The sequence below is a fragment of the Miniopterus natalensis genome, chromosome 2 (assembly GCF_054644295.1).
Source record: "Miniopterus natalensis isolate mMinNat1 chromosome 2, mMinNat1.hap1, whole genome shotgun sequence".
Lineage (NCBI taxonomy): Eukaryota > Metazoa > Chordata > Mammalia > Chiroptera > Miniopteridae > Miniopterus > Miniopterus natalensis.
In genome coordinates this window covers 127,018,526-127,030,920 of record NC_142082.1, presented here as the reverse complement: position 1 = coordinate 127,030,920, position 12,395 = coordinate 127,018,526, and the positions used below count along the sequence as shown (strand labels likewise).

Below are 12,395 nucleotides of genomic sequence, written 5' to 3'. Positions count from 1 at the left end.
AAGTCCCTTTTCACAGGAATCTTAGGTAATTAGCTTTTTGCAAAGGGAAAGTCATCTGCTTTGAATCCGCCTTTCTCTGCCTTTGCTCACGCCCGCCTTCAAGTGCAGATGGGAGCAAGTAGTTGGGTGACATCAAGGTTCCCAAACGCTGAGAAAAGCGGGGAAGAAAGGATGTGGGTGATTGATTGAAAGATGGGTCTAAAGTGGGCTCTATACAAAAAATCCTTCGGGTTTGCCTCATCCCCACCCCATATACCTACCCAAGTTTTCTCTATGCTTTTCAGAACCATCTACTCTTGCATTCCACTTGGACTGCCCTCAAGGTTGTTTTTTCTTTATTTATTAATCAAAATACTCTGTGCATTAAGTATCCTTCACCCTACAACTATCCCTGAAAGAGTTTTCATAGACACCGTCTGGAGACAGTGCTTTAACTAATGCAGAAGGTTTCACTTTTCAGAAGAATATTTTGGGTGTAGTGTCAGGTTGGTGAGAGGCCCCTCTATTCATACCTACGAGAGTACTGTCCTTGAACTATGAGAGGATTGATAAACTTTTTCTGTAAAGGGCCAGAGAGCAAGTATTTTAATCTTCGATTTAGCCAAACAATCTGTTAGAATGATTCAGCTCTGTCACTGTAGCATGAAGTAGCCATAGACAGTATGTAAACACATGACTGGGGCTTATTGCAATAAAAGTTCCTTTACAAAAACTGCTGGTATGCCAGGTTTGGCTCAGGGGCAAAGCCCTACAGCATGGGTGTTTTTAATTATTGTTCTTTATTATTGAGACCTCCAATGAAGATCAAAGCTTGTGTCTGGGAATGTGGAATGGAGACATCTTACAATGAGGCGATTGATGTGCACTTGCTGGGGTAAGAGTCCTAAAGCTGACGCCACCCCCTGGCGGAATATTCGAAGCAAGGTGATGTTCAACTTGTTGATGTCCATTTGCAGTGTCTGGAAAAAAAAGAAAAGAAATCCAAGTTATAGTTAAGTGTTTAGTTCAAGATATTCAGCTCCTGACCACAATAATTTCTGTGACTTTGATGAATTTACACTTGTGTGCTTTGTTGCATTTTTAATAGAGAGAAATTATAGGGATATTTTATGCGAAAGTGTAAACGGTGTTAGTTAAAAAGATGGTGCATTGTATAATAATGCAATTTGGATAGTTATATTGATTAATAAGATATATGAATGATTAATTCATAAAGAATGTCACTGAAATGGGTGTTGGTTCATTTAGCTTTATCTCAAGTCCAGATGACAGAATGGAGTATTTGGCCAAGTATATTTCAGTGATCCAAGCTGAAGGACAGCTTTCATTCGTGTTCACACACAGCCACAGACAGGAGGGTGCTGTGTGAGTTCCACACCACTGGACTTGGCAGCTTCTCTACACAGTGATCCGACGTCAACTCAAGGCAAAGAATGAGATGCAATGATGCATTTCCAGACTCTGGTAACAAAACCAATGGTTCTGATGATTTGGCCTAAGGTAAACAATTCTCATTCAACTGTTTGGGTAAGCACTCTTAACTTTCAAGTTGTCTTGGAAAAAGACAGCTAAATGTTTAAAAACTCCTAAAGTACAAATCAAGTTATGAAATTAATAATATAGCTTTAATTTAAGTCATGAGTGCCATTATTACATTTAAACCATCAATTAGTTAGCTACTTTCAAAAATGCATCATGATCATTTGAGATAGTGCTTAAGATGGGTAAACCCAATCTTTATGCATTTCATACATATATATTTGATAATATTTTATTTTTACCCCCTCACCAGTTTCTTCCATCTTCCACCCCTCATTTCTGCCAACCACCAATCTATTCTCTGTATCTATGAGCTTTTTTTCTTTTTAAAGATTTCACATAAAAGAGAGATCATTTGGTATTTGTCTTGTCTTTCTCCGTCTGACTTATTTCACCTGGCATAATGAATGCCTTTGCTGTCCATCCACATTGGGGCAAATGGCAAATGGCAAGATTTCATTCTTTTGGGGGCTGAATTTTATTCCAATATATATATATACACACACACACATAATTTCTTTAAGTCTTTATCCATTGATGGACACTGAGACTGTTTCTATATATTGGCTATTGTAAGCAATGCTGCAATGAAATGGGGGTGCATATATTTTTTCAAATTAGTTTTTTCATTTTCTTCAGATAAATATCCAGAGGTGGAATAGCTGGATCATATGGTAGTTGTATTTTTAATTTTTTGAGGAACCTCCACACTGTTTTCCACAGGGGCTCTCCCAATTTCCTTTCCCACTAACAGTGCTCAAGGGTTCCCTTTTCTTCACATCCTGGCTGACACTTGCTATTTCTTGCCCTTTTGATAACAGCCATTCTAACAGGTGTGAGGTGATCTCTCATTGTGGTTTTGATTTGCCTTTCCATGATGATTAATAATGTTGAGCATTTTTTCATGTACCTGTTGGTCATCTTTGAAAAATGTCTATTTATATCTTCTGCCCATTTTTAAATTGGATTTTTTTCTTTTACTGAGTTGTATGAGTTCTTCGAATTTTGGATATTAACCTCTTATCAGATGATTTGCAGATAGTTTCTCCCATTCAGTAGGCTGCCTTTTTATTTTGTTAATGGTTTTCTTCACTCTACAAAACTTTTAGGTTTGATGTAGTCCCACTTGTTTATTTTTGTTTTTGTTTTGCTTTAACTTCTGGTGTCAGAGTCAAAAAATCATCCCCAAGGCCTATCCAAGGAGTTTACTGCGTAAGTTTTCTTCTAGGGGTCTTATGCTTTCAGGTCTTATGTTCTAGTCTTTAATCATTTTCAGTTAATTTTTGTGTATGGTGTAAGATAGTGGTCCAACTTCATTCTTTTGTATGTGGCTGCCCAGTTTTCCCAACACTGTTTACTGAAGAGACTGTCCTTTCCTCAATGTATATTCTTGGCTCCTTTGCCATAAATTATCTGTGGATTTATTTCTGGGCTCTCTATTCTTTTACATTGATCTGTGTGTCTTTTTTTATGCCAGTATCATATTGTTTTAATTACTATAGCTTTGTAACAGAATTTGAAATCAGGGAGTATGATTCTTCCAGCTTTGTTCTTCTTTATCGACATTGCTTTGGCTGTTCAGGGTCTTCTGTGGTTCCATGTAATATTTTTGGATTGTTTTTTCTGTGGAAAATGCCACTGGAATTTTGATAAAGACTGCATGGTATCTGTAGGTTGCTTTAGGAAGTATGGACATTTAAATAATATTCATTTTTCCAATCCATGAGCACAAAACATCTTTCCATTTTCGTGTGTGTTTCTTCTTAAATTTCTTTACTTACTGTCTTATAGTTTTCAGTATCTAAGTCTTTCACCTCTTCGGTTAATTTTATTCCTTCATATTTTATTCTTTTTGATGAAATTGTAAATGGGATTGTTTTCTTAATTTTCCTTTCTGGTAGTTCATTAGTAGTGTGTGGAAATGCAACAGATTTTTTTGTACTGATTTTGTATCCTGCAACATTACTGAATTAATTTACTAGTTTTAACAGTTTCTGATGGAGTCTTTAGGGTTTTCTAGATATATCATTTGCAAATAGTGACAGTTTTACTTCCTTTCCAATTTAGATGCTTTTTTTTTCTCCTTGCCTAATTGACCTGGCTAGGACTTCCAGTACTAAAAATGAAAGTGGTGAGTGTGAGCATCCTAACCTTGTTTCTAATCTTAGAAGAGCTTTCAGCTTTTCACCATTGAATATAATGTTAGCTGTGGACTTGTCATATATGATCTTTACTATGCTGAGGTATGTTCCCTCTATACTCTCTTTGTTAAGTATTTATCATAAATAGATGTTGAATTTTGTCAAGTGCTTTTTCTACATTTATTGATAGGATCGTACGATTTTCATCCTTAATTTTGTTAATGTGGTATATAACATTGACTGATTTGCAGATGTTGAGCCATCTTTGCAATTCTGTAATAAATCCCACTTGATCACGGTATAACATCCTTTTATTTAAATCCTCACCTGAGGATATGTTTCTATTGATTTTTAGAGAAAGAGGAAAGGAGAGAAAGTAAGAGAGAGAGAAACATTGATCAGTTGCCTCCCATATGCACCCCAAGCAGGGATTAAACCCGCAACCCAGATATCTGCCCTGATGGGGAATTGAACCCGCAAGCTTTTGGTGTATGGGACGATGCTTCAGCCAACTGAGCAACTGGTATAACAGTTGGTATAACATCCTTTCAATGTATTGTTGAATTCAGTTTGCTAATATTTTGTTGAAGATTTTTGCACCTATGTTCATTAGGAATATTGACCTATACTTTTCTTATAACATCCTTACCTAGTTTTGGTATCAGGGTAATGCTGGCCTTGTAAAGTGAGTTTGAGAGAGTTCCCTACTCTTCTATTTTTTGGAAGAGTTTCAGAAAAATTGGCATTACCTCTTTTTTTGAATGTTTGGTAGAGTTCACCAGTGAAGCCATCTGATCCTGGACTTTGTTTGTTAGGAGGTTTTTGATTATTGATTCAATCTCCTTACTATTAATTAGTCTGGTCAGATTTTCTATTTCTTCATGATTCAGTCTTGGTAAATTGTATATTTCCAGAAATTTATTAATTTCTTATAGGTTGTACAATTTATTGACATATAATTGTTCATAGTGGTCTCTTGTGATCCTTTGTATTTTTGTGGTGTCAGTTGTAATAGCTCCTCGTTCATTTTTTATTTTTTAAAAATATAGTTTTTTATTGATTTTAGAGAGAGGAAGGAAGAGGGAGAGAGAGATAGAAACATCAATGAGAGAGAGTCATTGATTGGCTGCCTCCTGCACACCCCCTATTGGGGATGGAGCCTGCAACCTGGTCGTGTGCCCTGACCGGGAATTGATCTGTGACCTCCTGGTTCATGGGTTAATGCTTAACCACTGAGCAACACTGGCCAGGCTATTTTTGATTTTTTTAATAATGAATTTATAAATCTTTCTGCATTTCTTTATATTTTTAATGTTTAAGTAACAAACTGGACCACAGTAGGTGATCAATAACTGTTGGATGGCTGCTATTTCATCTATTCTATAAAATGAGGCACATTTCCATGTATATACTTCTCCAATGAAGAGATTGGCTCACAAGTATAAACTACTCTAGTGTATAAACACTTACACTAGAGGGCCTTCTCCTAGTTCGATGTAAAAGGAGAATGATACTGTTTCAATATTTTATAGCCTTATTAGGAAACAATACATTTTCTATCCATAAAGTTAGTATAAAATAAATGACTGGAAACTGGACCTAATGCTCAATGTTATAGGAATCAGAGGGAGCTGGGGGAGTCAAAAGAGGGTTAGTGGTTACCCATAGGAATGGTGGACCCAGCCAACGCCCCAGAATGCCTTATTCCTTAGGATCTTCTCATGCTTTCATGGGGGAAGGGGCCATAAGGCTTGGTCATGTTAGAGAGCTGGAACTGGACTCCTTGAAAAAATCTGAGATCCAGCAAAGGGCACAACCATTCAAAAACTCTACATAATAGACCAACTATAAGGTACAGCTTGCTTCTAGGGAGAGGGAAAAAGAATTATGTTGGGATTAGGTAGAAAAATTACTTTAAAAGCTACACCATCAGTAATACTTTTCTAAAATTAAATAAATACTATCTAATGATAGACAATTGTTTGCTATATTATTCTCTGTACTTTTGTACTTTTTCTATAGTCTAAAAATGTTCTCAATATCTAACAACATAATTTAATACAGAAAATAAGATGAACTCAACCCTGAAGGAAAAGTAGGATTTGGAAATGCAGTGATGAGAAAAACATTACATTTTAAGCATGCTTTATGTATCCACCTGGAAAAGCCAAGAAATTAGAAAAACTCAGTCCACCTAGTGGCTCTGAGAAACAGAAGCTCCTTTTATCCAACAGCTGACTTTCAGCTCTGGGAGGCTGTGGAAGCTGCCAATAGACAAGAGACACTGTATTGGAGATTGTTCACTCCCCTTCCTTCGCAAGGCAAAGATGGGATCCTTAGTTGCCACACACCCTGAGGAGGAACCACGGACCTCTGGTCCCCAGCAGTGTTTGTAAGACGGGGTGAGCAGGCGGGCACTGTCCCGGATCCCCACGGGCAAAATTCGGAGCCAATGGTCTGTGCTGGGAACTGAGAGTCAAGGGGGTTGTGTACACATTCGAGAACTCAATTCCCAGAGCCATTATCATCTTGAGGCTTGTAACTGTGGAAACAGCATCCAACTCTAAGTTCCTCTGAGTGAATGGCAAATGGAAGTGAAATGGGAACTCAAGATGAAAATTTACAAAATAAAGGCAATTGTCCAAAAAGGTAAAAGCTGTGCATTTGAAACAGAAATTTAGACTACCTAATGAATGTGAATAAGTGAGGTGAAATAATTAGTTTAAAACAGCAGTCATCTGGTTTATTGCATCAAAACATTTGAATAATTTGCCTCAGTTCTCTGCCTGTGAGAAGCTCGATTGGTTCCACAGTACATGCATTTCTGACTACACCCACTAAAACAGTGATGGTAAAATATAGTACAAATAGAAAAATATATGTTTGAGGGCCTAAGTGCCAGACATTATACATGAATGCAGTTTTAAAAAACAACAAAAGATTCTAGACAAGGAGAATTTTATTTCAGAGAAAATGAAAATCTATGATTTGCTGTAGTTAGAGGACATCTAGCTAGGTGCTGGAAACGCAAGGCTCTCCTCATCCTGTGATGCGGAGTTGTAACAACTGGGATAGAACATACAGTTCCATGGCAGTAACAACAGTGTTACTGCTTTCAAGTTACCAAACAACAGTGAAAGGTATATAGTCTGAATATTCAACCCATTCGGTTATTTCTATCATTTAACACCCAAATGATTAAATTTTTTAATTTCAAAAGAGATTAAAATGCTCTTTCTCAATGCAAATGCTAAGCCACTTAACAGTCGTAAATAATGTAAATAGTTGTTAACCGAGAACAATTAGTGTTTTTATTGATATTACAAATATAAGAACAAACAGAAAAAAAGTTAAACAACATAATAAAAATTTCAAAGATTTAAAATTCCATCTATATTTAAATTTATTGGGCCTCGGCCTTGTTAAGAGGTTTCTGAGTCAGTTTCTTTCCCTCACTGCTGCTTTCCCCAACAAAGGAAATGCCACTTTGCAATAAGACTTTCTTTGGTCACCAGACTGTCCACTAAAAAAGTTGAAGCCTATCAGTCTTAGAAATAAATCAATCTGATGCAACTAATTAAAATGTAGCACTTGAGTTTAGGTACCAGCATCATGTTTAAATTCTAAATATGTGATTGGCTTTTAGCTATTTCTTTTGAAAGAATGGCTGAATTATTTTTGCCTGGGAATGGGGCAAGTTTCTGAGTGTTAGCTCCCTCTTATTAGGCAGCCTGGACTGTCATCTGGTCATCCCCAGTAAGAGTCAGGCCACATCCAGTGGCTCCATTAGGGGCAGGGAGGCCAAATGGCCACCTGTCTTCCCAAAGAGATGGCTCCAAAGCCCCTGAGAGAAGTCCAGTCTCAATTCCCAAGAGAGAAAAAATAACTCAGATTCCTTGAGGGCCAAAACCTGTCAGGAGGAATCCACCCGCTTCTTGTTATCTTTATTGTGGTCTCTTTGCTACCTGGAATCTCTAATTCCATTCTTGGTAAGGAGCCTCCTCTTTTTGGCCAGCAGTGAGATTGGCAAGTGACTTCCAGGAATAAAAGCAAAAGTTTCTCTGTTTATGTCTTTGAAACTTGTAGAAGACCCTGACCTATGGAAGGCATTTATACCATCACTCTGGCCCTTCTCATCATTCTCTGCATTGTCCTCTGCTATTACTTACAAAGGAATGATTTTTATTCCATATTTCACATCCCTGCCTTCTCCAGAGTCTTACACCTGCTTGCCTTGACCTGGAAGTTCCACTCATACTGCAAGCCCGGTATCACCCAAACTGAACTTACATTTCCCTCTCCTCATCCACAATGAAACTCACTTCTAATTCCTGTATTTTATATAATAGCATGAAGTACCATATTTGAAAGTCATGTTCCCTTGACTTTTTCCTTATTCTTCACCCCACCATCCTGACATCCAATTAATTATCAAGTTCTGCCTGTTCTCCGTCCTCAATATCTCTCGAATGTTGAATCCATCTTCTCTTTGCTTATATTTTCACCAGCTTAGTTCAGGCCACCATCATGTTTGTCTGGACAATGGTCCCTAAGTCATTCCCCAAATGGACACCATCATGATCTGCACAAAATGCTGGCCAGTCAAGCCACAGTCCTGCTTCAAATACTTCGAGGGACCTCATTTTCCAACAAAAGATGCTACCTACCTCCCAGCCCCTTCCACCGTGAACACTGTGCTCCGGGTGTGCCCAAGGCGTGCTAAACATGCCACATCTTCTCACATTGTGTCAGTGCCCCTGGAGGCCTCGGGCTCGGCACTCTTCCTTCTTTGAGACTCAGCTCAAAGACCACTTGTCAGCCTTCCCTGTCTGCTCCCCCCATTCCTGTGCTTGCATCTTTCAGCTCTCCAACAGCACTCTCAGTTAAATTTTAATTTTTGCTTAAATTTTTGTAATAAAAACTTCATACTTATTTCAAAAAGATTAAAGTAGAGAAAGAGACATAGTAAAAGTAAAAGTATACTTGTCCTCTCCTAACCCTTCATTCCAGTCCCCAGATACAGCACAGCTATTTCTTGTGCATCCTTCCAAATATTTCCTATGTATATATTGTATACAAATAATATGCACATATTATACATCATGCATATTACTATTAAATACAATAGGATTAAACTGTACATACTGTTCCACAACTTGCTTTTTCCACTTACTAGTATATCTGGGATATATTTCTATATTTATAATATGTACTATTGTCAAATATCATGTTTTGATTCTCATCTAATGATTCCTTACTCTTAATAGGTTAGCTTATCCCATTCACTATGATTATTTTAAGTGATATAAATGCATCGTATTACTTTACTTGATGTTACCTTTTTTTGTTTGTGTTTTTACTTCTTTACTTTTCTGTCTTTTGTTACGTGGTCTTTTGTTCTTGTTGCTCTACAATTTTTTCTTCCAGTGTCTATATTTATAATATTAAGGGTTACATGATAATACATATAAACCTTTATTTCTTAATTAATAAACTTTAGAAAGTATTTATTAACTTTCTGCTATGAAAAATGAGAAAATGTACATCTTTTCCTACCAATTATCCTCATCACCTCCTGGATTTAATAATTATATTATTATTTTTATATTGTTATGTTTTATGACATTTACATTATATTCTGTGTAACAGAACTCTGTCTAATTTTTGTCTCCTCCTGGAAACTCAGCCTGTTTATATCCAGGTGGAGCCATATAATATCTCTCACCGATTAATGTAAATGAAAGTAAAATGACATTTTCAGTTGAGGCTGTAAAGGAGGGTGCCTTGTCTACTCCCTCAATCCCTCTTCTCTCTGTCTACAGGCTGGATGGTGCTAAGACTCTACTGAAAATGACCAGGGCAACACAAAGGAAGATGCCTGGGATCCCAAATCACTGCGAAAAGCAGAGGTCTTGCCCAACACTCTTCACTAAAAAGTGACATGAGTTAAAAATAAATTTTTATTATATTAGGTCGCTAAGACATTGAAATTGTGTTAGCATTATTTATACTGATGAATGTATTCTGTAATTATAATTTCTAAAGTTCAGTAATGTTAGTTGTATGTTCAAGTGGATTCAATGCTCATGATCAGTCTTTTTTTTTTTTCTTTTTTTTTTTGAATGATGTCACCTTTACTGAATTCTTTATTTTGACACATCTCTTATTTAGCTGGATTTCATTAACAAATAGTATTTTTCAAGTATGGCTCATGAGTGCTATATTTCCTTAGGTGTTTGAGAATGTATTTAAGGTGCCTTTCACAATAAATAGCATCTTAGCTGGATATTGAATTCTTGATTCAATCTTTATTTTCATTTTTTGCCTCTGAATTCTGCTGCTATTATTCCGATGCCTTCTGGCACTGAAAGTTGCTATGAAAAATACCCTGGCCTGAGGTTAGTCTGCCTTGCAGATAACTTGCTTTTTTTTTTTTTTTTTTGCCTGTAATCTCATTGAAATCTGTATCTTTAAAGTGAAACTTCACGAGGACATATCTTGGGGTTGATAGTTTCTGCAACGTGATAATGCCCTTAAAGTCTATAGATCCAGACTTTTTATTTAAGAAATATTTTCTCCTATTATACATTTGAATTATTTTTTTCTAAATATTTGTGATTCGTCTTCAAGGACACCAATTATGTAATTGTATATCCTTTGTCTATCTCTCTAAACACTTTATTTTATGTACTTATTTTCTCTTACTGTTTGCATATCTATTCAATTGAAATGTTCTCAGGCCTGCTTTTTGTCCTTATATATTTTCAGCAGAATCTGTTCTATTTCCTTTGTTTCTAATGTGCTTTTGATTTCTGTAGTGTGTGTTTCATTATTATTTTCACTTCTCTCTGGGTTCTGCCAGCTTACTCTTTGTGATGCCCTAGACAAGCTATGCTGTCTCTTAACTGTTTCAGACAAAAAGTGACATAAAACTTCTGTTTGTAGTTTCTTCAGTGTCTGTATTAATTTATAAACCTATTTTTTATTACAAAGAGTTCAGCCTTTCTTACTCTCTTAAAATCCTCCAATGACTTTCTATCACATTTAAAGGCAAATTCAATCACATAGGCCCACAAGCCCTGCTTTATCTGGCTCCTGTTACTTCTGAGCCTCACCTAATATCCGGCCTTCAAGCTGCTCTCTCCTTCGTCCAGTTCCTAATTCAAGCCAGGCTCGCTTTTACCCCGTGGCCTTGGCATTCACCTGCCGCTGCCTGGAAGGCTGTTCAACATCACTTCGTGGTGGCTCCTTCTGCCCTTCAGCTCTCAGTTAAATGCCACCTCCTCAGAGAGGCCTTCCCAGCTGGGCCATTCCCTGTCACATCACCCTGCTTTATTTTCCTCATAGTATTTATTACTATATGACAGTTATTTATTGTTTGCTGTATATCTCCCTTTACTAAAATGTGGGTCCCACTAATGTGGGACCTTGTTGGTCTGGTTCTCTGCTGTAGCCCCCGGACCTGGAACAGTGCCTGGCATCCAGGAGGTGTTTAATAAAGTTTGTGAAATGAAGGAATGCGTGAATCGCTATACCCAGCCTTGTGTAGTTGCTAAGTGGGAGAACATGAATGAGTTCCATGGGAGACATAGAAAAACCAGGGCTCTGCTCTTGAGGTGGTTATTAAGTGGTTCACTTGAAAGGCCTAACCGTTCAGAAAACACATAGAATCGATTTAACACAATTAATGTTAGATTTGTAATTAAGATGTCTCTGATACTTTGACTACTACATCATTCAGGGGAGGAAAACAACAGTTTATTTTATCTTAGGAATCTGCTTTTCATTGGTGAAAGCACTGTAAGTCTTCTGGGTAGTGTGCTATATTGATTGTCAATTGAACTCAAACTTGATCAGTATTAATATCTATTTCCTGTAGCTAATTTGAGAGTTAAAAAATTCATCTTTATAATTATAAAATTTAATATGCTCATGATAGATTTAGTATATACACATAATTAGATAAAAGAAATAGCCCGGCCGGGCGTGGCTCAGCGGTTGAGCGTCGACCTGGGATCCAGGCAATCCGGGTTCGATTCTCGGTCAGGGCACATGCCCGGGTTGCGGGCTCGATCAATGACTCTCTCATCATTGATGTTTCTATCTGTCTCTCCCTCTTCTTTCCTCTCTCTGAAATCAATAAAGATGTATTTTTAAAAAAAAGAAAAAGAAAGAACTATTATTCATAATAGTTTATCCTAGCACCCTGAGATAACATTGTGGTGTTTATAGTGTTAGTTATTTTCTGACACATAGGTGATATATATATGTATATATTAAATGTACACATATATATCGTACAGATAATCATACATTCCAATGTGATGCTATAATTATCATATCTCTATGGTTCTTCTCTTTCCATGATGTTAGGAGAAAACACTTTATTCCTTTATTCTGTGTGGTGGCAGCTCCAATGCAGAAATATTCCTGATTCCTCCCATCCTCGGTCTCCCCAGGAGAGGAGAAATGACTTGTACAACTGGTGCTTTTGGAATGACAAACTAGGGCATGAATAACTCTGTGTTTTCTTCTGGCGGGTCTGCCTGCTTGTATAAAACATATCTGTCTATGCAAAAGTAGGTTGCAAAGGCTCTGTCCTCGCATGGGAGGTCACTGTTGACCCCATTCCTGTGACTAGTGGGTACATCTACTTAAGATGGAGATGCAATCATAAGAGTAGTTTTTAATGCTCCTAGGTCACATCTCCAGCAG

General features: G+C 37.1%; 1 protein-coding gene across 1 annotated transcript in view; it reads right to left on the bottom strand.

The window, feature by feature from the left end:
- Window positions 1-12,395, bottom strand: part of PTPRR (protein tyrosine phosphatase receptor type R) — a 222,690-nt gene that overhangs the window by 105,352 nt on the left and 104,943 nt on the right. The window contains exon 3 of the mRNA XM_016198918.2: window positions 846-959. Coding sequence (XP_016054404.2) covers window positions 846-959 — 114 coding nt within the window. The remainder of the gene's footprint in view (window positions 1-845; window positions 960-12,395) is intronic.